General features: G+C 34.7%; 2 protein-coding genes across 3 annotated transcripts; both read right to left on the reverse strand.

Annotated features, from left to right (window-relative positions):
• Positions 1-14,364: 14,364 nt before the first annotated feature.
• Positions 14,365-20,620, reverse strand: LOC130625803 (spermine oxidase-like). Of its 2 annotated transcripts, none has more exons than XM_057440918.1 (2): positions 18,468-18,964; positions 14,365-18,302 (listed from the first exon to the last, which is right to left on the reverse strand). In XM_057440918.1, exon 2 carries the CDS (start codon positions 18,283-18,285, stop codon positions 17,110-17,112), a length of 1,176 nt encoding a protein of 391 aa, XP_057296901.1. In that variant the 5' UTR covers positions 18,286-18,302; positions 18,468-18,964; the 3' UTR covers positions 14,365-17,109. The 2 variants fall into 2 exon arrangements, with proteins under 2 accessions (XP_057296901.1, XP_057296900.1); XM_057440917.1 differs by lacking the exon at positions 18,468-18,964 and adding an exon at positions 19,222-20,620 and having other exon boundaries at positions 14,366-18,302.
• A 153-nt stretch (positions 20,621-20,773) lies between these two features.
• Positions 20,774-26,787, reverse strand: LOC130625804 (mitochondrial import inner membrane translocase subunit Tim17-B-like). The gene is made up of 7 exons (XM_057440919.1): positions 26,667-26,787; positions 23,702-23,801; positions 23,201-23,258; positions 22,224-22,352; positions 21,684-21,794; positions 21,419-21,574; positions 20,774-21,007 (listed from the first exon to the last, which is right to left on the reverse strand). The coding sequence occupies exons 1-6, from the start codon at positions 26,690-26,692 to the stop codon at positions 21,456-21,458; spliced, it is 543 nt and encodes a 180-aa protein (XP_057296902.1). The 5' UTR covers positions 26,693-26,787; the 3' UTR covers positions 20,774-21,007; positions 21,419-21,455.
• Positions 26,788-26,877: the final 90 nt, after the last annotated feature.

Consider the following 26,877-nt stretch of genomic DNA (forward strand, 5'->3'; position numbering starts at 1 on the left):
TTTATATTTGAATTTTTCTAGGCTATAGGCTGAATTTTAGCAGTTTTGGAAGTTAAGATAAATCATTTTTCAAGCGTTTGCATACGGACTACGTTTTTATTAACCAATGAAAGCTCAGAAAACGCTGTCATTTTTAATGTTAAGCGCCGACGTTTTCTTTATTCGCCAACAGTAGCTCCACACTTTATCGTTTTCTTTACACTTAGGCATTGAATGAGAACACAGAACACAGTGCAACTTTGCTTGATGTTTTGTACAAAAATTCTTCATTCGATTCAGATGTGAAAGAAAAAAAACTATACAAGAAATATAAGTGTTAATAATGAAATGACAACGCCATCTTGATACTTCTTTAGCAAAAATATAACAACATAGAAGCATCAAGAATTTATATATATCGGTCAGTAACCGAAATCTGAATGGGAAGAAAAAGTTTAGGTGGTACAACAGTGTAACTTTTAGCGTGAAGGCAACGATAAAGAGTGGTTGTGCGTGTAGCTACTGTTTACGAAAAAGAAACACTGTAGCGCTGAAATTTAAAAGCTAGGAGCAGCGACCATGAATTTTTTCACAGAAAGCATCCTTAACACAAGTAGGCCATTGCCAACAGACCACCCCCCTTCGTTTACATGGCCTTAAAATCCACATGTTCGGCAACCTCGTTAAAGAACAATTTGCACAACCACTAACCATAGTCACCCAGTCTTTTTTCGGCATTTCGTCATCATGACCAAGACTTTCTCAAAATAGAGACTTAGCCCTAACTAACTTGATGAAATGAGTCCAGTCCCACCAGCAAGCACATAAGTAAACAGAGAAGATAACATACCCCAACCTCTTTCTATGAGCAAGGATTTGTTTCTATGAGCAAGAATTTGAGATTGTAACACAAAAGTTACCTTTTTTAACTCTTATTCTAACATTGTTGCTTTGGCTGTTTATTTGTTGTTATGAATATGGTTATTAAATGTTACTTACAAGAGACCTGCATAGAAACCTGCAAAGAGACCTGCAAAGAGAGTATTAGTTCATTTAAATCTTCTATTTGAGCTACGGAAGGCCTAAAAACACAGCGACTTCTCAAACTAGACAACCACATCAAGACATTAATACTAAACGCCAAGCAGAAAGGTTCGATATAAATTTTATAAAATGACTGAGAGGTTAGTTAAAAGATGTGAAAGGAACAGTAATATTTCCTACAGTCTCGGCTAAGATGAATACTGTGCATGTGGAACTGATAAATTTTAAAGTACGAGACCTGTTCGGATGTGATAGCAGTTTACTGCTCACCTAAATTACATTAGAAACTATTTACAAACCATGCAACGTTAAAGACGCTGAAAGTTTCCTGCTATTTGGTACCCGGTGAGTCGTCGTCAGTCGTAGTCAGTCATAGTCCGTCGTAGTCAATCGTAGTCAGTCGTGGTCCGTCGTAGTCTGTCGTAGTCAGTGGTAGTCAATCGTAGTCAGTAGTAGTCCGTCGTAGTTAGTCGTAGTTAGTCGTAGTCAATCGTAACCAGTCGTTGTCAATCGTACTCAATCATACTTAGTCGTCGCCAGTCATAGTCAGCCGTAGTCAGTCAAGGTCTGTCGTAGTCTGTCGTAGTCACTCGCAGTCAGTCGTAGCCAGTCGTAGTTAGTCGTAGTCAGTCGTAGTCAATCATAGTCATTCGTACTTAGTTGTAGGCAGCCGTAGTTAGTCGTAGCCAGTTGTAGTCAGTCGTAGTCAGTCGTAGTCTGACTCGTGTATGTTATTAAACACGATCGTTTTTCACGACCATAAATTAGAATAAGGATCACACGTAAAGAGCACGTTTTTGTGGAATTTACTATTCTAATTATTTTCTATTAGTAATCTCTCGAACAAATCAGAATATTAGCCCTTAAGAGATTTTTGTAAAAAAAATTAACTGTAGTCTCCTGATTTTTTTTTAAATTTTTTTACAATATTTATAAGACAGATGTAAATGTTTCCGATAGAAAGAATTTGTATATATTGCACTTCTTCAGCATGTACAACACTCTACATCGTGAAGAAACATCCCCTAAAGATTAAAATCTTACAACAAGTGAAGGTATCCAAAAAATAACGTTATTAACAGACATTCTTCACGTGGGTAGGTTATATTTAACATACTAGAATATGTTTTTAGATTTTGATCTATAATATGCTGACCAATCGTCTACTTTCGCGGCAGAAAGTTTCGCGAAAAAAAGTTTCGCGAGGTCAAACAATCGCAAAACCCGCGAAATGTAATTTTTGGACGAATTTCGTGTAAAAAAACTTTCGCGAAAGTCAAAAGTCACTTCATTTACAAGGGAAAATCTTTCGCACATGGCAACAATTCTCTTCTTTTTATTCTTTTCTCTGATTATTAGTAATCAAAAGTCTGCTTCCATTACTGTTTCAAAAAATTAGGGATACCTGAGAAATGTTTGTTGTTACAGTAGAGTCTCCATAACTCGAACCCCTATTACACTTAAACGTCTCCTTAACTCGAACAAATTCGTTGTCACATCGTGAAATTTCCTAATACACTCTTATAAAAAACCTCTACTACTCGAACCTTCGTAACTCGAATGTTCCCTTAGGTCGAACAGATTATTTTGTCCCTTGAAGGTTTTTGACTCCATAACTCGAACTTTGTGGCATTTTGAAAAAAATTGATAAGTTTTCCTGATCATTTAATTCTTTATCATTTTCATATTTTAATGTTTACGTGTGTTGTGGGCCTTATATTGTTCGAATGCATGATTCGAATGTTTTGTTTGTGTTTCGAACGACAACGCTTTCTCAACCAATTTTCAAAAACAGAATTTCATAGCAATCTGACAATGGTGTCTGCGGCGGGGTCAAAAAGAAGTAGAGCCGATAACAAGTCCTGTAAAATAAAATACAGTGCCCTCAAAGAGCTTGAATCTTACCAACCATTTTGTCCCGCTATCCTTTGAAAAACATTTTTAATGCCGACGAATTCGGGCTCTTCTTCCAATGCCTTCCAAATAAATTTCTGCACATGAAAGGCGAAAGTGTTCTGGATGAAAGCATAGTAAAGTCAGACTTACTGGGTTAGCTGCTGGCAATGCCTTAGGAGAGCGCTTACCCATGTTTGTAATCGGAAACTCTGCCAAACCTCGTTGCTTTAAAGGTGTCAAAACACTACCCTGTCTATACCGTTCGCAAAAAAAGAGCTGGATGTCTGGAGAGCTGTTTGAAGAATGGGTACGCGAGTTTGATCGAAAATGTTCTGTCTCTAAACGAAAAATTGCTCTGATTGTTGACAATTGCACCGCTCATCCTCATGTCGAAAAGCTAGAATGGGTAGAATTAATCTTCCTTCCTCCGAATACAACGTCGCATACTCAACCTATGGACCAAGGAATCATTCGTGCACTGAAAGCGAAGTATCGATCGGTAGCAGTCCGCAAGTTGATAAAAGCATGGGATGAAAAAGTCCCGAAATTCTCGATTCTTGCTGCTATGTTTATGCTTAGAAAAGCGTGGGACAATATTGACAACCAAACCTTTACCAACTGTTTTTGGAAATCAGGAATTTCCCAGAAGGATGCTGAAAATGCCATCAACGATCCATTCAAAGACCTTGCCAGTAGCGAGGTAGAAGAGGACCCAATCCCGACCCTCGATGCTGATCTCTCGTACATAAAACGAAGGTTTCTTGACCATATCGATTCTACCATATCAGTTGAGGATTTCATTGATTTCGATAAAGTGAGCACATCCCATACAAGTCTAAAAACTGCTGACATCATTGCTGATATCACTGGAACTCAAGATGAGGAAGATGAAGAGGATGAAGAAGATGACGATGACAAGGATGAGGATAATCTTTCAAGACCGACGGCCGAACAAGTGCGTTCAGCAATCACCGTCCTTGAGGACCTAAGCGTTTTCTTGAAATTTGGGGAAGAAATGTTGGCTTCCCAAAAGGACTTGAATAAAAACATCAAACGAGATTATGATGATACTTGTAAACAATCAATTATAACTGATTTTTTTTCAAAAAATTTGAGCAAAAAGCAACTAAAACGCTCTGTTTTTGTATTTCACCAACCCAGAACCCCGAATAAGTAAGACTACGTAAAACAGTATATTAAATACTGTTTTTGTTCATCTGGTAGGCAAATAAGGGAAACATTTTGAAAAAACTTGAAAACCTCTAAAACTCGAACGGTTTCCTTTCCCCCCTGGCCGTTCGAGTTATGGAGACTCTACTGTATACCCAAAGAAGAACAAAACACCAAATGTTATTGTAGTTGATGGTTTAGAGTAGTAAATCACTAACTTTGGGATTTCCCCGGTTTTTTATTAATTTTTTTTGTGGCGAAAAACATTTCCATGACTTCGCGTGAAAAAGCTACCGCGTTTTACTGATTTATAAGAGTATAAGTGTTTACGAAAATGACAAGAAAACGCAAAAACGCAAGTTTTCGGCCCATGAAAGTTTCTTCCATAAAACTATTTGTCATGACAATGAACATCCATCAAGCTATTATCAAAATGGAGAAGTATGTTCATGAACTAGACCAAATACTTTTTATTCTAGAGGCACAGTATTTTATCCATATTTAAATGAATCTGCATTGTTGTAAATATACAGATAAATAAGACAAAGGTTGGATAAAACATTTCCTAAATCTATTAACTTGTTTCTTTAATTATGTGTCTGTTCTGATAGTATTTCTCATCACATACCAAGTTCAATTTGATGACGTCATTGGGATCAGAAATGACGTCATGCATCCCCATAGTAAGTTCCAATTTATTAATAAATTAGAATTCTCAATATTACTGATGCTATGGCCCCAATTCTTGGTAGAGATATTGACTGAATATAAAAAAGTTGTTATTTTAACGGTAAAAGTAAAAAGATTAGTTCCTCTTCTTCTTCTTCTTCTTCTTCTTCTTCTTCTTCTTCTTCTTCTTCTTCTTCTTCTTCTTCTTCTTCTTCTTCTTCTTCTTCTTCTTCTTCTTCTTCTTCTTCTTCTTCTTCTTCTTCTTCTTCTTCTTCTTCTTCTTCTTCTTCTTCTTCTTCTTCTTCTTCTTCTTCTTCTTCTTCTTCTTCTTCTTCTTCTTCTTTTTATAATGAACGTTAAGCAGAAAACATCGATTCACACTATTATGCCCAAGAGGCAAATGCTCTACTACAAAATCACCAGTCGGTAATTACTAAGATGTTCGAGGTAAGGAAAATAATATCATAGCGTAACTGTGATCAGAAATGACTTCATTTTGTTTGATCGGGATTACATTTGAAACAGGTCTGTATTTGATTCGCAGAGCTCTTATATCTCCTTAGCATAGTAACCAGCTGGTAACTACCATACATAAAACATTATGTAACCAACCTCTTACCGTAATGCTTCGAATAAACGCCCGGGGCGTTTATTACATTTTTTGACATTTTGGGGGGGGAGGGCTTCTATTCAATGGGGCGTTTAAAAGAGGGCAGCGTTAATTAAATTTTTTACACGCGGTGAAAAGACATTGACGTCACCACCTCGTTTCTAAGTTATTTGACCTCAAAGTTTTAAGTGCAATGTAATGGCTTCATCAATTTAATATATAGGATATTGTCGTTAAAGTAGTGTTATTGACGTCGCGCCGTAACGTCAGAAAATTTAACATACTAGACATAAGCTTTTCGGCGACATCGAAGGAAAATGACGATATCCACTTTGCCTGTTACAAACAGACACAGTCTCTGTATTATTATAAGAGATATTAGTTGAACATGGCAAAAAACCTCAAAAAACGTAGCGCAAGATTATATTTTGTTAAAAAAAAGAATCAATTTAAAAAACATTCTTTCTGCAGTATTTGTTAAAACATTCAGAAAAAAAACCCCAAACAATTAATAAAAGAGATCATTGAGTCGTACAGTAGTACCCTATTACACTTTTTCGATAAATTCTGCAGCAGTATCATATTTAACACAACAACTCTGCAACAGTATCATTATTCAACACAACAAATCTGCAGCGGTATCATATTTAACGCAACAACTCAGCACCAGTATCATATTCAACACAACAACTCTGCAACAGTATCATTATTCAACACAACAACTCTGCAACAGTATTATATTCAACACAACAACTCTGCAGCAGTATCATATTCAACACAACAACTGTGCAGCAGTATCATATTCAACACACCAAATCTGCAACAGTATCATATTCAACACAACAAATCTGCAACAGTATCATATTCAACACAACAAATCTGCAACAGTATCATATTCAACACAACAACTCTGCAACAGTATCATATTTAACAAAACATATCTGCAACAGTATCATATTCAACACAACAAATCTGCAACAGTATCATGATCAACACACCAAATCTGCAACAGTATCATATTCAACACAACAACTGTGCAGCAGTATCATATTCAACACAACAACTCTGCAGCAGTATCATATTTAACACAACAACTCTGCAACAGTATCATATTCAACACAACAAATCTGCAACAGTATCATATTCAACACAACAACTCTGCAGCAGTATCATATTCAACACAACAACTCTGCAGCAGTATCATATTCAACACAACAACTCTGCAGCAGTATCATATTTAACACAACAACTTTGCAACAGTATCATATTCAACACAACAAATCTGCAACAGTATCATATTCAACACAACAACTCTGCAGCAGTATCATATTCAACACAACAAATCTGTGCAGCAGTACCATATTCAACACAACAACTCTGCAAAAGTATTATATTCAACACAACAACTCTGCAACAGTATCATATTCAACACAACAAATCTGCAACAGTATCATATTCAACACAACAACTCTGCAGCAGTATCATATTCAACACAAATCTGCAACAGTATCATATTCAGCACAACAACTCTGCAGCAGTATCATGTTCAACACAACAACTCTGCAGTAGTATCATATTCAAAACAACAACTCTGCAACAGTGCCATATTCAACACGCCAAATCTGCAGCAGTATCATGGTCAATGAATCATCTGTGCAGCAGTAACATATTCAACACAACAACTCTCATTTAAAATGAGAATCATTTACCTTTACCAGAGTTACCAGATCCGGATGAGTTTGGTTTGAAATGTGATGAGGATGGATGGACCTACATTTTTATTATTATTATATATCTGCATCCCGTCAAGAAATAAACTATGCACTTAGCAATTTTCTTTCAACTTCTGCGGATGAAACGAAAAAAAAACAGACTCTATTGTAATTTGGATAAAAACGCTTGTCTAGGTTATATAACTTTTAAAAGATTTTAATCTTTGTGAGATACAACACGGGAGCAATAAAATAACCTAGCTGTTTCAAACATCAAGAAACAGAATCAATTTTAATTGGAAGATTGTTTTTTGTTTAAGGTCACGCCCTAAAAATATGTCGGGTGGAGCAAGAGATGAGAAAATTCCACAACATGCCATATCATGATACTTTATTATGATTTAACGAAACTAATATTAAAACTTCTTTACACCCTATATTTTCAAAGTAAAAACAGACACGACCTCATTTCAGTGTGTAATTGGCTATTTTTTTGTATTTAAGTTTTACATTACAAGTTCTCTTGTGTGACTGGTTTAAAATACAAAGACCTATTGATTTCATCCTTATTTTTTGTGTTTTCCCTTAAGTGCCTTTTAACAAACCTTGGTTTTACGTATTTCAATAAAAATAAAAGCTTTTTCTATTCTTTGTACGAAAAACATACCACAGTTCTACTGCCACACACAGTACTGCAGTACAATAAGCAAGTGACAAAGTATTTGTAAGAAAACGTGCGAGTTCTTTTAAAGTTTATTTTTACCTGTGTGAGCACATGTTCAAAAAAACATACACGCCTAAAATCTAAAACAGTGGAAATTGGCTAACCAATTGAATTCCGTAAAGAACAATAACAACAAAAAACCTATTGTCTTTATAACGGATGAAGAGTAGTAAAAAGAACACGTCATCGCGTTTAAATTCACAAAGAAATCTTAATTTATTTCAAAGCAATGATTGGACAAATCAAACGAATTTCGGATGAAGATGTACAAAACTGATCCTGTTTTAAAAACAGAAAATGATTTTAACGCATCGCTTCAGTATATAAGTCTATGAGTATATTATTTTATACTCGATTTATCTTTACACAGTTGTGTGTCTCTATAATAATAGTTGTATTCTGTCTGGAAGCCAAACAGGGACATGCTAAACAAGACATAAAATCTCCAAACTGACAAATAGGATAAATTTTATCGACTTTGTTGTGACAGGCGAATTTCCGTGAAGTTTCCACGGCCTAACGACTAGTCTATTTTATAGCTAGTGATTTCCCTGTGGAAAAAATCACAAGGTCCCGTGCCTGGTAAATTCCACGCTATTTTGTCTTCCCATAGCGCGATTTTTTCTTGTGCACTAACAGACAAAGTACAGCTATTAATAAAGAGGTGTTCGATGTTTGTCTGTGAGCCAATTTGAAAAGCCGGGGATTTTGTAATCGAAAATGTTATAATAATATAAGCGAAATGTCGAAAGAGCAAAGCGAGATGTCAAAAAACCAAAACGAAGTGTCATAAGAGCAAAGAGAAATGTCGAAAGAGCAAAGCGAAATGTCGAAAGAGCAAAGCGAAACGTCGAAAGAGCAAAGCGAAACGTCGAAAGAGCAAAGTGTAATGTCGAAAGAGCAAAGAGAAATGTCGAAAGAGCAAAGGGAAATGTATAAAGAGCAAAGCGAAAGTCGAAAGACCAAAGTGAAAGTCGAAAGACCAAAGAGAAATGTCAAAAGATCAAAGTGTAATGTCGCACGACAAAGCGAAATGCCGAAACATCTAGTTTGGTGTAATCGAAAATCAAGAGGGTTGGAAGAACCGATATTGCAATAAACTACCACTCGCATTCTGTAACTACGGTCGTTCCGACAATAAACGTGGAAGAGTTGTAGAAGAACTTTACCAACTTTTAGCGTGTTAAAAAAATGGAGCCACACATCTGATATAAAAATGATATTATTGATTTTATCTCACCGTTTTTTCCAGGCAAAATTCTGATAATTCCAAGCATTCAATATAAAATAACAATAGTCGAGCCAGGATATGAACTCAGTAGTTGGGGATGAATATCAAAACAAAAGTGATAATGAATATTAAAAGTAAAAATGATGTTTAAGTATTTTACAAAAGATTATGTTTGTACGTGTGGTCTTGAAAGAGAGAAAGGAGGAAAAATTCTTCAGATTAATTTAAAACGAACCAAGGTGCGGTCGAAGAATTTTTTTTCGTTGCGTTTTATTATTCCTTATAAAATTCAATCAAAGAATTGAAAAGGTATGTTAAATCTTGAATATTTAAGAAAATAGTCAGCATAAAGTACGAGAATCTTGATGCGTTACAAAAATACTTTCGACATTTTCGCATCTCTCTTTCTCTTTTTTTTTACTATGCTATGACCCCCATAGTTCGACGAGGAACGACTCCTCAATGTTTTAACATACAAAGCGGCAACATATCAGAGCATTCGCAAAAGCTTACACAGATAAAGTCTGATTTTTTGTGCGAAGTATGGCTGGTGAAGTTTTAAAAGACAGCAAAATACTGTATACTAGTCGTTAGCCCGTGGAAAAAACCACGGGTTCGCCCGTACCTTTTATACCGCATTGCGTGCGTCTCGCTACTTGCGCAGCTAAGCTACCATTTTGCGGGACAGACAGACAAACAGACGGACAGACGTACACGGGTATTATAATATAGACTAGTCGTTGCCCGTGGAAAAATCCACGGGTTTGCCCGTCCATTATATTTACCCGTGGCAACAAAGTGGATAAAAATATATCGCATTTGATATTCGTGTTTCCGTGACATAATTTTCTAACTCAGCGGGGGTTCCGCGCAGAGACAGACAGACGGAATACGGCTATTATAATAGAGATAGTAGTCACCACTTAACTCGAATACATGATAACTTGAATGACCTTTTTACTCGAACTTTATTCAGGTCTCCATGATTTTTGCGTAACAAATTCCTTATAAATACGCCGGAAAACTCGATTACTGTTTATTTGAGTTTCTTTTTGCGTCCCTAAATGCGTGTTTTCGAGTAACTCGAACTCTAGAAGTAATAATACAAAAAAAACGAACGAAATAACAAAATTTAAAACAACAACTTCTTGCAAAGTTTCGAGTCAAGCGTATTTCTATTTTGATAAATTTGTACGAGCGAAACTACTGCTTTTTGGTTGAAGACATGGAGCACAATTAAAGCAAACATTTTTGTCAAAGGTTAAAATAATTTATGTTACCTAAAAGACGTATTTTAATCTAATTTTTTATATATATTTATTTAAACTTTTTTTAGATAACTAAAATTTCAAGATTAAAATACGTGCTTTATGTTATATTAAGGTCATGGCGAAAAAGAGTTTATTAATTTTTTTCTTTTCCAGAATGGACAGCTATGAAAAACTGAATGCGACGTTAAACAACGAGACAAGAATATTTCCTTGTTACGAAGTAGCCATTCACGCTTCTGATGGCCCAAAAAAGGTGGACAGAATCATTTTGATATCACTCTTTTTCTTAACAGCCATTTTCATCACTATTTTAAATGCCTACATGTTCAACTTTTTAAGAAGAAAGGACAGAAAACGAGCAAATATCCAATTTATGATTTTAACATTCTCTGACCTCATAAATGGAATGGTATCGCTACCCATCGTAACGCTAAAATTCATTAATTTCGGTGTAAACGTTAACTGCATGTTACGTGCGTTTGTGCAGTTTGCCTATCTCTTCCCTCTGACGTACTCCTGGCTAATAACAGTTGGGATTTGCATCGACAGATTGATTGTGATTTCAATATCGCAAACCTCCGAAATTTTAATGGATCGACTCAATTTGTTATATCGAGTTTGCTGCTTGCTGTTCTGTCTATTTGTGTCAATAAAGACAGCTTATAGATTTTGGCAAGACGGCTCGAAAGCAATGACATTTGAAGAGTCAAACAAACAAACAGTTGACGAAAGTAGTATGTACCAGTTAATCGGCGAAGTGAGTGTTGTTCTCGTGATATGTGTCTTGCAATTGATTCTCGTCTACAAAGTCAACAGAAAAGCAAGTGCAATGAAACAACATCGGCAAAGCTCATCGAGCTACGACAAGAAGGTGACGAAAACCGTAAATCTGCTGATATTTTTCACAATCGTGACTATATGTCCACGTTTGATTATCTACGCTTTGCAGCTTTATTACCCTCTGATTGTGGATCAGAGGATGAGAAGCGGATATTATTTGATTCACTTTGGGGTGCTGGGTGTCCATTTTAATTCGTTGTTTAGTGCGATTGTCTTGGTTACAAGAACATCCATGTTTAAAGCTTCCGGTGGAAAACAAAAAATGTATAAATCGAATAAAATAGGTGTTTCTGCAGAAACCGCTCGGACTCAAATGACGAATTGATATAGAAGTTATCGCTTCAAGGCTACCTGAACACGTAAACTGTCTGTGATTAAGTTCTTTCCCATTGCCTGCGAAATGAATTCCTAACGGTAGAACTTTTAGTTATTTTGGTCTAATGAATAAACAAAGGGGGGGGGGGGGGGGTGCTTCAATTTAATTAGAGGCAAATGTAAGTGGGGTGGTTCAGACGAGCTAAATATTATTATCATCTTAGTGAATTAATAAATTGGAGGTTGGAATACGCGTAAGGTTGCAGGGGAGGCACAAACAATTATTCTGTACTTCTAAATAACGGATCTCTCTCAACATTATAGTTTGAGTCTCAACATTATAGTTGAGGAACATTTTCCGTCCACTTTTGAAATTAAACATGGTTAATTTATGTTACTTTAAATTCACTAAATTTTGCAGATGTCTTACGGTTTAACTTTTGCTGGAATTTAATTTTGCAGATGTCTTGGTACAATTTTAATCTTTGCTGAGAATTTAGTTTTGCAGGTGGGAGAACAAAGTAATTTTCGCTGAAGAATATTTCGAAAAAAAATAATGAGTCGCACTTACGTATTAAATTCCAAATCTTGTTTCGGGATACTAATGAAAAGAAGCGCAGTAAGAAGATTCTTGTTTCTGTCTTAGTTGAAAGAAATTCCTCATAGTTCACATCACAATTAAATTTAGCGGGAAATCTCTCAAACCGTGACATTTAGTTTATGCGCAATTTAGTGGATGTAAAGTACGAACCAAGATATATTTATGGTAGTTTGGTAGAAAAGAAAAACTCAATCTGAGGACTTCTCTCAGAGCAAAGGTTTAGTAAAAGCTTAGTAGTAGAAGTTGATAGCGGTGACAAAATTTGTAATTATGACGAAATAAAATTGTATTTAGTAAATTGTAATATATAATGTATATGTATATAATATACTTATATTATATATAAATAAAATAATATTATACCAAGATCGCTGCACAACATATTTTCAGATTCTTTTTTTATTTCTTTTTTTTATTTTTTTATTCATTTTTGCTTCGAACACATTATCAATCATTTGTTTGGGTGTTTTATTTTGCAATTGGCTAGAAAAGCTAAAAAGTCCGCGAAATATAATTTAACAAGGACAGACATTCACAATTTAATTTTCGACGCGTTTCCGAATGTTTATGTAAATACAACATAGAAACCATATTATTTAACAAAGCAATATAGGTATTCGAAGTTATTAATCCACAATCTTTAATTTCGCAATAAAAAAGTGTATATTTTGTAATTATCTGTTATACATTTTGCTTTGCAATTCTTGGAGATCTTAAAACGTAAATTCTGCACTCTGCATTCACAAGCAATTTCTTCCCAAAAATGTTAGGTCCATCTTGACATTACAGTAGTATAAGTAGAATAAAATATAAAGAGAGAAAATAAACTTGAAATTAGCAAAATTCCCCAAATTTTGTTGTTGTCTCCCAATAATAATTTATCAATGTTATCAAGTCACAACCTCGTCACCAGGTTTTTGTCGCCCCTATACCGTTATTACGGAGCGGCTAACAATCAAATTAATCAAAAAGGCAAAGTGCCCTGGGAATAAAGTCGAAAATAAAGTTCGAGAAAAGGTGATATTTATGATGAAGAAGTGTTCGAGATAATTAAGTCTGTACTCTGTGGTTAAGATCATGGTTAAGGTTTATGATTGGACCACATTTTCAGATTTCGAAAGCGATTTCAAATTTCTAACTGTTCGTTGCGATCTACAACCTCAGCACCAAAAATACTTAGACAACGACATTTTTCTGTCCATTCCACAAGTTTTAAAAAGCATCAAGAGGCGAATCCTCTCAGTTACTTCTGGTTGATTGTTTGGTCGGTCGGTTGGTTGGTTTGTTGGTTGGTCGGTTTGTTGGTTGATTGGTCGGTCGGTTGATTGGTTGGTTGGTTAAGAAACTTTTAAAATACGCAAGACGATCTAGACAAAGAGCTAGATTTTGGGAAGGAAAAAATAATTCAAATGAATTCTGAGAAAACACATTTTACATCAATGAAAGGATACAAGTTTATATGAGTAAACAAAAAACAAAGAAAAAACAACTGTTCATGATCGTTTAAGTAAAGTTTTAAGATGAGCATTATTCTTAAATTTTGTGCATTTTATTTTGAATACATTTATAGACTATATTCTTTTCTAAAAAAGCCTCTTAGTTCGCTGTGAGCGATGGTAATAAAAAGTTGAAATTGCGTTAACCCATTACAAAATTATCTCTTATAATTAACTTTCGTGTAGAACTTCAAAAATTGTCACCTTGTCTCACTATATTTTGCGGTTACATATAAATGCAAAAACAGAATTACTAGTAAAGTAGTGAAAGTTTACTTTTTTACTTTTAAGGAGGAATAAGAAAAGAAATTCAGAGCCTCTGTTGACCATGACTTGTTGATGTGTGTTTAATTGATAATTAAAGGAAGAAAAAAAGTCCACATCCAATATAAATGTTGCCATATGACATTCAGATGTCCACAAAATTACTAGTTCATCTAATTTGGAGAATGATGTGAATAAGGACAGTTATGGTAAAAATATCAACATCAATTACAAAAATTGTTACTAGCCTGAGACTTGCAGCTCAATAGAAATTCACTGTTAGTATAGACATTAATTTAGCCACCCGTTTGACAAATGCGTAAAAATACTCATTATAAATAATTCACCACTCTCAAAAATATAAACAAAATGATACTACTTTTTGTAAAAACTTACTCTCTAGTGATGATTATAATCTTTTTAATTTAATTTTTTAAAAATCCGGTGTAACCGTAAGTAGCTATTCCCCGAAAAAAATTACCCCCCCCCCCCCCCAGTAATAATTTCCTGAGTATTTTTACTGCTGGAGTGGTAATTTCCCAGGAAATAATTAGCCCCACACGGAAATTAGTACTCCCTTGAATCACTCTATGAATGGAGGATTACTTTTTTCCCAGTAAAAACTAACCCCTTTAAACTCGAAGGTATTTTTTATCTACAACAAAATACTATTATTTACTTTATCCGATAAGTTCTTAAGCTTAAGGTCAAAAGTTTGTTACTCTATTTTTAAAGCACTTGTAATCTATTTTTTATTTCATTTATAAATTTTAAGCTCAAGCAAGATTTCAAGTTCCGAAAAGATTTTTCTCTCGCTATTTTTTAGCTATAATCATTTTGTTTCTAAACTCAAAACCAATTGTACTTTTTTGTATTTGTTAAATTTATTTCCCATTCATTTTACTACAGTTTTTTTTGTAAGGTTGTGGTTATCTTGAAATGATTATCAAATGATTATCCTAAAGTCAAGTTTAGCTGCATATATACATAGAGATATCTCTATGATATACCAACCATTTATAAGAAACAATTAAAATCATTTGATGCTGAAAGCTTTTTGTATTGACATTTCTTTAAACAACTCTCAAATAGATTTTAATAGTTCCACTGAAAAAGAGAAGCCAGAACCACTCCACTGGATTTTTAACTCTTTCGGTAGTCCACTGTAAGCTCTCTTAATAAATTCTTTTTATCAGCAAAATAAAGGTCATTTTTTATTTATTAAGATAGGGGAGTAAAAATTTCCTGCGGGGAGTAATAATTTTCTGTTAAATAAATACTCAAGGGAGTAACAATATCCCGGGAAGTAAGGGGAGTACTTATTTTCTAGTAAATTATTACTGGGGAGTAAATTTTCAGGGGAGTATGTTTTTACGGTTACACCGGATTTGCTAGGGGGTTGCTCAAAATCAAAGATACGGGAACAATAGAGTAAATGCAGCAAAAAGAAGAACTCCTTTATCAAAGAGCATTTAATTTATGTATATATAGCACAAAGTAATATTAATAATATTAATAATAAAAGAATAATGCAAAATATGATTCAAAATTTAGTTACCCCTTACAGACTAAAAACTTGTCATGTTAAATCCCCGTTTAAAAAAAAAATTGAAAAAAGGTCTTATTCGAGAATTTTTCATAAAAATAGTTTTTGCTCAAACCATTCAGATTGGCAACGGCTTTATCACAAAAAATACCTATGATTCGTAAAAAAATTATGTCGTCAAATAATAGCATTAACTCAAAATTCACGAAATAATTTTGTAAAAAACTAATCGAAAAAATATACCCATGCTAAATATTTAGATACTAGTCGTTAGCCCGTGGAAAATACACGGGTTTGCCGGCCGGCCGGCCGGACGGCCGGACAGACAGACAGACAGACAGACAGACAGACAGACAGACAGACGGACGGACGGACGGACGGACGGACGGACGGACGGACGGACGGACGGACGGACGGACGGACGGACGGACGGACGGACAGACAGACAGACAGACAGACAGACAGACAGACAGACAGACAGACAGACAGACAGACAGACAGACAGACAGACAGACAGACAGACAGACAGACAGACAGACAGACAGACAGACAGACAGACAGACAGACAGACAGACATTTTCATCTGTTACTATAATATCATCGTGAACAATCATAATTTCATTAGAGCTCTTACCTGATTTGTTAGTAAAGAAAGGTTTAACAGTGCTCCAAAATTTCTTATTTTGAATAATGGCACCCTCCATAACACTATTAAAATGCTCTTTTCACTTATTTCTTTGTTTTTTATATTTTGCCCTATTTTCATATGTTCGATTTTTGTTAAAAAAATTTTTTAAGACGAGATCTTGTGTAAATTGCTTTTCGTAATTTTTTATTCATAAACGGGGCTTCGTTACCCCGAACTAATTTAATTTTTATAGGTGCATGTTTATCATTTATATTTCGAAATTTCAGTACAAGGTTCTCATAACTTCCATTTGGATCTATGTTATCACAACAAAAATCTGTGTTCCTCACTTCTTCAAGAAAAACTTGCTCATCAAATTTTTTAAACACCTATACGATATCTCTTTCGATTTTAAACGTACTAAAAAAGTCTTCATAAAAGTAGAAATCATATGGTGGTGGTCACTAAGTCCAGTTTCAAAAGATTTAGAATTATGGAAACATGCATGTTTATTTGTTAAAAACACATCTATTCGTGATGCACGAGTATTTGTGAAACATGTTTTTTGTTTTAATAAATTGTAGGTTTCGCAAAAAGTTGTAAAACTGTCAAAACCTGTCGAACTTGAGTCATCACAATCAATATTTATATCGCCCATGACTACAACATTATCATAAGTTTTGAAAGCCAAATCAAGTGAGCGTTCTATCTCAAAGTTACTTAAGTTAGAAGATTCTGGTAGTCTATATACACTAAAAATGGCCCATTTTTTATTTCTCACTGTAATCTCAGAACAAATAACTTCATTTCATTCAGAACACGTGGATTTATCCATGGGCCACCGACTCGTCTATATTATAACACCCGTTTACGAACCTGTGGATATTTCCAAAGGCTACTGACTAGTATATAATAAAAACTGATACGTGAAGTGATTTTATGTATTGTCAGCGTACTCGTCCTTAATCCCGGGAAAAAAACCCTGGTTCACCCGGCAGCGTAATGAATTACACAGAGTCGCGGAGCCATTTTGAACAACCAGACGACAGCTGTCATTATAGAGAGGTAACATGTTACCAACAGAATATAAAAATGATATGGTTGTATTTTTTTTTATTCCTCGCTATGTGTCCTATTCAAAAACATTGACGCAACACGTTCGGCTTCTCTTAAACCGCTGACGTAAGCAGCATGCGTTGTGGAATAAAATTGAGGATCTGTCATCTCGCCACCAAATAAAATACCGACTGATTCTCCTCCACCATAGAACACTGGATCTCTCAGCCGTGTTACGTCATCGATGCATGAATCCGGCTTTAAATAGGAATAAGAGCCACGATAAAACGGGTTAGTTGTCCAGTCAGACACAATAATGCTGTCACAATCGATCTGGACATCGGGGAATTCGGGATACTCTTTTTTAATAGTATTAATTAGCTCTTTCAAAAAAAGAACAGGGCCGTTATTTTGGCAATCTTCTATCAGTTCACCAACCATCCATATTAGCCACCAGTCTGTGTTGTTAACGCGGTCAAATGAGAGTAATTGACTTATTTTATTGTACACCTTTTTTCCGTAGTCTCCAGTCGAAGGAAAGAACCTGATGTAATCGTATTCTCCACCAAGAGGTTTGGAGAATTTAAAGAATAATTTCGTCACTTGGCCCAAACACAACCTGTTGACAGAAGTTACTTTCTCTTGAGGTAGCGGTGGAGCAAAAGCGTTCACGTTTATCATATATTTCAATACTTCCACGGAGACGGTGCAGATAACAACATCAACATAATAAATGTCACTACCGCGCGTCATCAACTTCATCTTCGGTTGATCATCTTTTAAAATATACTCTATCTGTGTTACTTCTTGTTCAAGTTTAACACAGTCCACTAAAATATCTTCAGCAATCGCGTTTACAACCTTATTGTATCCAACCTTTCCCATGTCGGTTAGAAAATCTCCCTCCATATCGAGGTAACATTCGTGGCCTTCTTGGTCAAGATCATGTAAGGACACGCAACCATTATAGTAACACTCATTCATATTTTTAAACATAAACGCGCTCTTTAGAGCAACGCAAAGTCCTGCATTTTCTCTACATTCTTCTAATTTGGCATTATAATTCTTATCCACCCAGGCACCAACTGTTTTATGGACTTTAAATTCTTTCTTTCCAAATTTGCGTTGCTTTTCCATAACCTCTTCTGTTAGATCGTTAGAAATGTTTACAGCTTGCAAACGATCTTCGAGTGAGCACGAGTTTAGGACATCCTTGTGAAAACAATCCAACATTTTATAAGGCTTCCATTCTAAATAGAAGTGGAGAAGAAATCTTTAAATTTCCTAAACTTTCTACAAAACAGATATTTTGCAGATAAATCACTTTTTATTGTAGGGCATGTACTCAGAGCAAACGGAGTTCAACAACAGTGACATTTTTCAAGCAAAATTTAACTGAGATTGTGGTATAATACCTATTAGTTTTCAGTTTTTCCAAAGTGTTAAATTTTGTAGATATTTTACCAACATTAATACAAGGCCCCAGTTTAAAAGGACCTCTCTTTTTTCTTATGTGAGACTTTAAAGTTACTGCAAGAATTAAAAAAAACTGATTCTGCCAATCTAGAAACTATATTGAACGACAAAGGAGAAAGGAAACGCGTATGAATAATATCAAAAAAATAAAACAAAGGAACCTAACTTCGATAACAAGATGAATAATACCTTGTTGATAGGTATTTAAATATCATTTTTGTGTTTCCAGTAGAAATAAATTATACTCTAACAACATTACTAGTAAGCTGTTTAAAACAATTATCTTGTCACGCAACCATCACCCTCCTCCCCACGGCTCTTTGTGTTTTTGAGATATGAAAAGACCAATGGAGACCTGGTCCTGTTTATAGGATTCACCCTGTTGGCAGGCCGTATTATCGTTTCTGATATCGGGACGGTGACAGGTCCGAGAATCGAGATTGGATTGGGGTAGCTTGATTAACCGTGTTCATACGAGAAGTGATATAAACAAGATAAACAATTTTTCCATGGGAACTAAATGCAAATAATGCGCGTTTTGTGACATAAGCAAGAATCTAGCCTGGTATAGTAGTCCAACTAAGTCATTGGGCAAACAGGGCCAGCTTGCTGCTTTTCGCGACTCTATTACGCCCGCGACTATATTACACCCGCGACTGTATGACGCCTGCAAAAGAAATAAGATTTCAATACCTTCGTCGTTTTCTTTTAATATATTCTTCTCCACTGAAAATTCATATATAGGATTTCCCTTTGTTCCGTGTATAAACTGCGCGCCTAGCTCCAAAATGGTCCCGTCATTTGATATGACGGATTTTACTCTTCCACCGATACGGTCGGTTGCTTCTAATATTGTTAAATTAATTTCATTCGAATGTTTTGATAATTCTCTCGCGCATGTCAAACCTGATATGCCAGCTCCAATTATTACAATGTCAATCTTTTTTCTTTCCTCCATCTCCTTAACTAATTAATAAGGTTCTAACAAAATCAAAAATATTTCTTGAACAAACTTTTAAGTTGTTTGCTTACTCAACATTATCCATACATTCTCACCCACGCTCAGAATGAAATAGTTACACTCTTCCTTCACTCTTAATTAAATATAGCTCTCCACCTCAGTGGCAAAATATGCATAAGTAACAAAACTGGTCTTTTTTTCTTCCTGTTTCATGTTTTTTTTGATGCATGTTTATCATGGGTTCGCCGATCTTTGATGTATCGCATTTCGTGTGCCGTAGCACGGCTATAAAACCGGGCACATAAGAATATGGCTATTAATTATTCAAAAGAATTGTTTAAATTTCGGCTGAGGCTGGATGTGCAATTTTTTTTTTTTTACTTTTTAGATGCTGGCGAAATTTTACACTCTGACACTGGTATAATTAGACTGATATCCTAACTTGACAAGGTTAATCACTCAATATATATACAAAAAACAAATGTTACAAATGCCATATTTTCAATGGCAGCCTTATGAGAAATGTAAGGTATCCACTTTCCTCAATCTGGAACACGGATGAAACACCAGGGCTTTTTGACATGATCCATGTGTATTACGAAAATCAGGCGAGAAAAAGTGTGTGGGTCATTCCTCAGGGAGTAAGAAAAACAAACACATTCAATGATTTATCAGGCACAGCGAATAGAAAAATGCTTCCTCGAATAACCATTTTCAAGGGGAAAACTGAGTAAACTATTCATGATTTAAACAACCCACTTTGTTTTATTATTAAAACACATAAAGAGACTTGGATGATGGTTTGATGTAAATTTACCTTGCAGATATTTAACAGAAACATTTTAACGCAAGTCTAAAAAGTTTGAATTTGAAAATTTATTTATATCAGTTGATGCTTTCGTCGCACATCTGACAGATATAGTGAAAACTCAACTGGAAGGTAAATCAGATATCTACCAATACCAGTATTGGCACTTTAATTTGAACCAATGAACGTGTGCCAATAAGCCATTCAAAGCCGTATTAAAAATTTGGTAAAAATACGTTGCCAGTCTTCCTGATGCAAATAGTGATTCTAGTCAACCTATTCCCCAGGGCTCCTTTTCACTTGATTATAGTTTTAAAACATGATTGACTGGGTAAAGCAATAGATAGCCAAAAAATATTTTAAAGATTGTGGAATGACCTCTACCGACACAGGTACAGTAAGGAATAGTGATATTTTCAACCAGTGGATAGGAAAGGCTCGATTTGTCCGTTTGTTTTAATAAGTACTGTAACAGATGGGAGAACTTCTTTAAGTAAGGTAAGATATTGCAAAATTACTTATGTACATTTCGTTTTCAAATATTTTTTACTAAAGTAAATATCAGTTGGCGAATGTCTGTACTCTGGTTTATTGTTTGTACCAAAAATTCTTCACGCAAAAAGCCGCAAACGAGTTCTGGCGGACCGAACAGCAAACCTCTTATAACGATGACGAACGATGCACCATACGCAATCACCATAGTGTTGCTCCTAAAAAACAAAGTCTTGTAATACTAAGCAGTCCACTCAAATAAATTTTTTTTTCTTAAATAACATAAATCGTTGTTTGATAACGGAATCTTTTAGACCAGTCACTTCCAATGCAGCTACAATCTTGGACAAAATATTTGTGGAGAGAGAAAAAATTTCAAAGAGCATTCATTCTTACAAGTAATTAACAATGAATTTATGTATAAAACACGCATTTCTAAACTTTATTATACACAGTGGTTAGATTGACAGTTAATTGTTGCTGGCGTTATCACGACCCGTTTTATTAAATCTCCAGACTATTACGAGCTAATATGTAAGTGGCACTCAAATTTTAAATTTCAGCACAAATCTATACAGACTACAGCATGCAGACAGGGTAAATACTTATTAACTACATTCATTTTTTACCTGTTCTTGACATTTTAGTGAATCACTTTTCTCTTGATCATTGAAAAGTGGGTTGTCCTGTCCCCCATTCATTCGCTTCTTTGGACGGAGTGCCACTCGAAGAAGCTGGTGGTGGTGGAGGAAGTTGGCTTGGATCTGGTGGCATTTGAGGCATAACTTAAACACAAAAAATGAAACGGTCCAACAATTGGGCTCTTGATTACAGCTCTTAAATACCGTCTTTACATATAAAACATGTAATAATTTTAAAAATTGGTTTACATACCTGGTTTAAACTGTTCAGCTGTCATCCTTGTGATCATAATACCAACTCCTTCGATTAGTCCCAGTAATATACCACCGACTGCTGCAGAACGTGCCATTGCACCAGGTCCGGCTGAGAAGAAACAACATTATCACAAAGGGTAGCGACAAAAGATTTCTGAATTATATAAGGATGTCCACGTGATTCTTGCAGGATAAAATCGGCGTAACCTTGACGGTTTTATTTTTATATTTAACAAACAACAGCAAATCCTTAAAATCGACAAATAACATTAAAGACATGGAGAAGTAATATTACTGCTTTTCCATCTTTCTCGCAAAACACAAATGGCTTATAATATCTTTACACGTACTATATGTGTTGCACCAGGAAAAAGATAAAATTTATAAAATTTATTTTCTAATTCATTCAATACTGTTTAAAAGAAAACGTATTGATAAAATTTAAACGAAAATGGGAAGAACAAGATAGCGAAAATGAACAAATGCAATGCTTAGTATGTTCAGCTTTTATGGCTAAAAATAATTGCCACAAGCTCACCTCTCGCCATAAGGACAGCACCAGTAAGTGCACCGCTACCAATTGAATTCCAAGGATCTTCCTTACCACGGACAGCCATAAGACAGCAATCAAATGTGGAGAACATACCACCCCATACTGCGAAATTGCCTGAAAAAACAAAAACAAACGACATGAAATCACTGTATTGATTATCTAGTGTAACATAGCTAATACTTCATCAGTTTTTACTGATCACAGTATTTTACATTTCAGACTTTTGGAAATGGTTATAAAAAGACACTGTTAATATAAACAAAAACATAACAGAAACAATATTCAGTATCTTGTTCTTCTTAGTTCTTCTAGTTGTATTACAAAATGTTTTTTTTTACTTTTACCTTAGACTTTATTTTACTTTGTTGTTATAAGTTGTGCTGAAACGTATTTGGGAGAAATGAATTATGCCTTTAAAGTTAAGAAGCGTGTGCAAATTCTTTTTCGTGTAAAGGCGAATCTCTACCGGACGATTTTTACGATGATCGTCATCAATACTCAAATTTGATTGGTCGCAATTTTCATCATGACAAAAGTTGAATTGGCTTCTACTTTTTGTCACAAAAAAATCGCGAATATCGTCCAGTGGAGGTTAATTGGTTAATCTGCCAACACAATCTTAGCACAAAATTAGTATTGCATTAGTAAATAAGTATAATTTGGAGAATCTAAAGGGGGATTTTCAGGAAGCAAATTGAACAGCGAATTCAATGGAGATTTCGCCTGTTTAATTTTCATGACAAATTAGACGCCAAATTTATGGTTTACATTGGTTAACCGTGTTCTGATTGGTCTAAAACTAGCAGCAAAACCTTTAGCTGCGAAAAATTAGGAATTGTTTCTACTTTTCAGCAAAGCGAATAATTCGATACAAAATTATAACAAACAAAACTGTGCATGCTCAGATACAATTCGCCGTCGAATTCCCCGTTCAATTCGCTTCGTGAAAACCCCTTACTTACCACCGAGTACAGGTGCCCTGGTTTTCACTGCTGCGATACTTCCCCAAACTCTCTGACCCTATTAAACAAGAGTGAGCAATGACTTACAATGCTTACAAAGATACATTGCTTAGTGAGGACTTCATATAAGTAGCAAGAAAATAACACATTTCTAATTTTTAATCCCTAAATTGACTACCAGTCAGGGTACCTAAACAAAAGGATAATATATAGAAAAAATGATTAAGCTTGCTGTTCCAGTGCATAATAAAACAAAGTTTTGTAGATTGCATTCTATGTAGAACCAATCATTTTCTCTTGTAAAGTAGTTTAAACAATGATTTTAAAGAGTCAAGGAAAGAATGTTAAAATTGTGATGGCTTTGTGTGTTCACATGGACAGTAGAACAACGCTTATACAATTTAGTTAAGTTAGGATAAGATATGATTTATTACTTAAATGAAAATAATGCTATAAAATGACGATAAAAAATAATTAAATATTGATTTAAAATATCCTTACTACTGGTGCATTTCTCCATCCTTTAACTAATGAAAAAAGACCACCACCAATTGCTCCCATTGCAAATGCACCACCACAGTCATCAACAATTCGATAGGGACTATAGAAAAAATAAACATTTAGACCATAAACCGAAAATAGAATAGCATATTTATAACCACGCTGGTTATTATTCTTATTTCTCTGATGATGTCTCAAAACCATTTCTGCCTGATATTCTTATGAGGCATATTCATATATATAAAAAAAGAGTGTAGCACAAGTTTATCACTAGCATAAGCCTATGTCCTAATTAGATTCATTTGGATAAGAAGTCAATGACTAATGAATCTTCATAAAATTTTGCAATTTTGCAGATTTCAGAAATTTATTCTAGTAAGGTAGTTCAGTAAGTTTCTACTGCATGTCTTGGGATCTGCACAGCATAATTCTTGCAAAAAATAATTGAAATCACGAATCTCAAATTTGAAAAAAAATTGGAAAGAACTATTCCATTTAAAAAACAACCACACAACATAAAACACAAGTGAATAACAGCCCTCGAAATTAGCGTTGGCAATCGGCAATTGCCGTCGCAATTGCTGGCGCGGTTTCATTTTGCGACGGCAAAAAACTGCAGAGGCTAATCTTTGTTGCGCATTCATTTTGTGGTAGAAAAGTGGAGGATGTTTTGAATCAAAAACCCCAAACACAATGATCGAGCGTCTATGCATATAGCGACTTTCTCAATCTTAACTTCCTTTTCTACATTTCCGAAATAGTATGCATGACTATACTGTCACTTTTATAAATTCATTCTTTTTTTTTCAGGCCATCACTAGCAAACAGGCAAAAATATGCTTCGTTTTCAAATTACAAAAAATCTTTATCTATGTGGCTTAAATAAAACTTTAAAATTCATTCAAAAAGTTCAGCTACATTTTAATAAAAACTATAACGCAGATGGGTTTCGTTTTTAAAATTGTTTGAATAACACTTGGGGCATAAAGAAAATTCATGAAATTCAGACCTGCTATAGTTTCCAATTGTTTTGTAAAATGAAGAAAGTATCTGCAATTAAAACCTGTTCCGCATGTAAGTGCAGTTCTGCAGACATGATTCATCCGTGCTCCGTCAGCGTTCACCTCCACATTAGTTAAGAAACGCATGGCTGGATTTCTTGTGTAAGACCTGGCTACCAACAACGAAGGGGCCAGGCAAAAGAGATTTATGTCTACGTAGTTCTTTTAACTAAGTCAGGAGTCAGTGAATTAGCTAGGATGGTCAGGTTGGCTATGAATAGGCTTGCTCGTGGATTAAAAGGATCAGAACTATTCAATAACTCTGAGACTAAAAGTTTTCGACCGAAATCTATCTGACGTGTTGTCCTACAAAATGTGGCGGAAATTTTGTTTGATGAGTCTCCAAAAATTATTTTAAGGGCTGCCATTGCACGCTACAAAATGGATTTTATAGGTTGATTTTTTAAAACTCTATTTTTCAGGCATGCGATTAATCACACACCTCTCCTGAAAAAGACTGATATTTAAAGGGTAAGTAAGACTAACGAAGCTTAAAAAAAAAAATTTTCAAAATTGCCGATGCTTCGCTCTCTCGCATTGGCAAATTATTGCCGAGGAATTGCCGCTACAAACGGCTATGTCGGTTTTTGAACTAATTTCGATGGCTGGGATAATTACAAATCCTACTGACAAAATCAAAATTTTAACGAAATATATGTGTTTCTTTTATGTAGGCTGTAGAATTTTTCTGCAAGCTGTGTCATATTAGGTGACCACTTTTTTAAGCTCAAAAATGATACAAAGTTGAGCGAATAGGAAATGATTAGGAATCAATTTCAAAATTATATTAAAAAAAAAATCCAGAAACATAATTTAAAACAAATTACAAGACGAATTGTTTCCAGCAATTAAAAAGCAGTTAAAAACACGTCAAATTTATTATTGGAAACTATTGTTAGACATTCCTTTCTCACTTCGACATATGTCACACAAATTCATGCAAAGTTAATTATATATCTTAAAAGGAATAGCATAATTGCATATTTATAGTTTCAATCTACACAATATATGGCAATAATTTCGCTTTCTAAGACACCGTTTTTACTTAAGCTGCAGCAATTATTCGGTTTATATATACGACCCAGTTTTCATGATTTTTTACCGATTTACGCCAATCTTTTACACTTTCTACAATCTAGTTTTTATGACTTTTAAACCATCCATGGTGACCTTACCCCTTCTACAATACCGTTTTGTTGATTTTAAACAAGCCAAAGAAATGTCTTCACTTCCTACAAAGCCATTTTGACTGTTTTTAGACAATCTGTAATGATGTTTTTGCTTTCTATGATCCCGTTTTCATGATTTTTACACAATCTATGGCGATTTATTTGCTTTCTACAATGCAATTTTGACTGTTTTATACCAATAATATTTTCTCTTTTCACTTGTTTTTTTTATTTTTGTGACGAAGTTATTTACATGATTTGATAGTTAAATTTCTTTAGTAATTGGCGATGTGTAATAAACATGTGTGTTCTATTAGAACCAATTTTGCAACAATTTGAACTGAAAAGAAACCTAGGTATCATTGTGATTTTTCCTCAAGAGTGTTTTGGGAAGGGTCCACCAACAAAACCATATCAACAAAACTGGAACTTGGAATGTATGCTAAAAGTACACGTTTGTTAAAGACAAAGAACAAAACTTGACCGAGACTAAGACAATTTTTTTTGGAAAAGTTTTATATATCTTACTGACTAACTTTTGCAATTAGAAATGACAGAAACATGTTTTCGAGGCTTGCATTAAAAATCAACTATTATATTTCTTGTGGTGAGACAACAAATCACAGGGCACGAAGTAATCCTAGTTGATGCATGCAAGTTTTACAACTTATTGAAAATAAATTCATATCAAATGTTACAAATAAGCAATTTGCAGTCAATGTTTAATGCCCTTACCATGGTTCTCGAGCGTACTCCTCCATGCTTCTTGCATAAGATCGCCGTAAAGAAAATGCAAGCAACAAACGGCCCTGTGTTACGCTCTGGCACGATTGAGCCTACCTGTATAAAACACAGATCTACTTTTTACTTGCACTCTAGAACAATTTTGTAGTTTAAAAACTAAAAAAATTAAAAAAAAACATGCATTCAATTTTTTCTGTAAAAT

Source organism: Hydractinia symbiolongicarpus, chromosome 14 (assembly GCF_029227915.1).
Source record: "Hydractinia symbiolongicarpus strain clone_291-10 chromosome 14, HSymV2.1, whole genome shotgun sequence".
NCBI lineage: Eukaryota > Metazoa > Cnidaria > Hydrozoa > Anthoathecata > Hydractiniidae > Hydractinia > Hydractinia symbiolongicarpus.

Coding starts and splice junctions, on each gene's coding strand:
- LOC130625803 (XM_057440917.1), bottom strand. CDS start 19,486: ATGGAGGAAAGAAAAAAGATTGACATTGTAATAATTGGAGCTGGCATA. Junction 18,303..19,221: donor ATTAAAAGAAAACGACGAAG/GTATTGAAATCT, acceptor ACTTCTATTTAG/AATGGAAGCCTTATAAAATG.
- LOC130625804 (XM_057440919.1), bottom strand. CDS start 26,692: ATGGAGGAGTACGCTCGAGAACCATG. Junction 22,353..23,200: donor CAGGGCACCTGTACTCGGTG/GTAAGTAAGGGG, acceptor TTGTTTTTTCAG/GCAATTTCGCAGTATGGGGT. Junction 21,575..21,683: donor AGCTGAACAGTTTAAACCAG/GTATGTAAACCA, acceptor TTTGTGTTTAAG/TTATGCCTCAAATGCCACCA.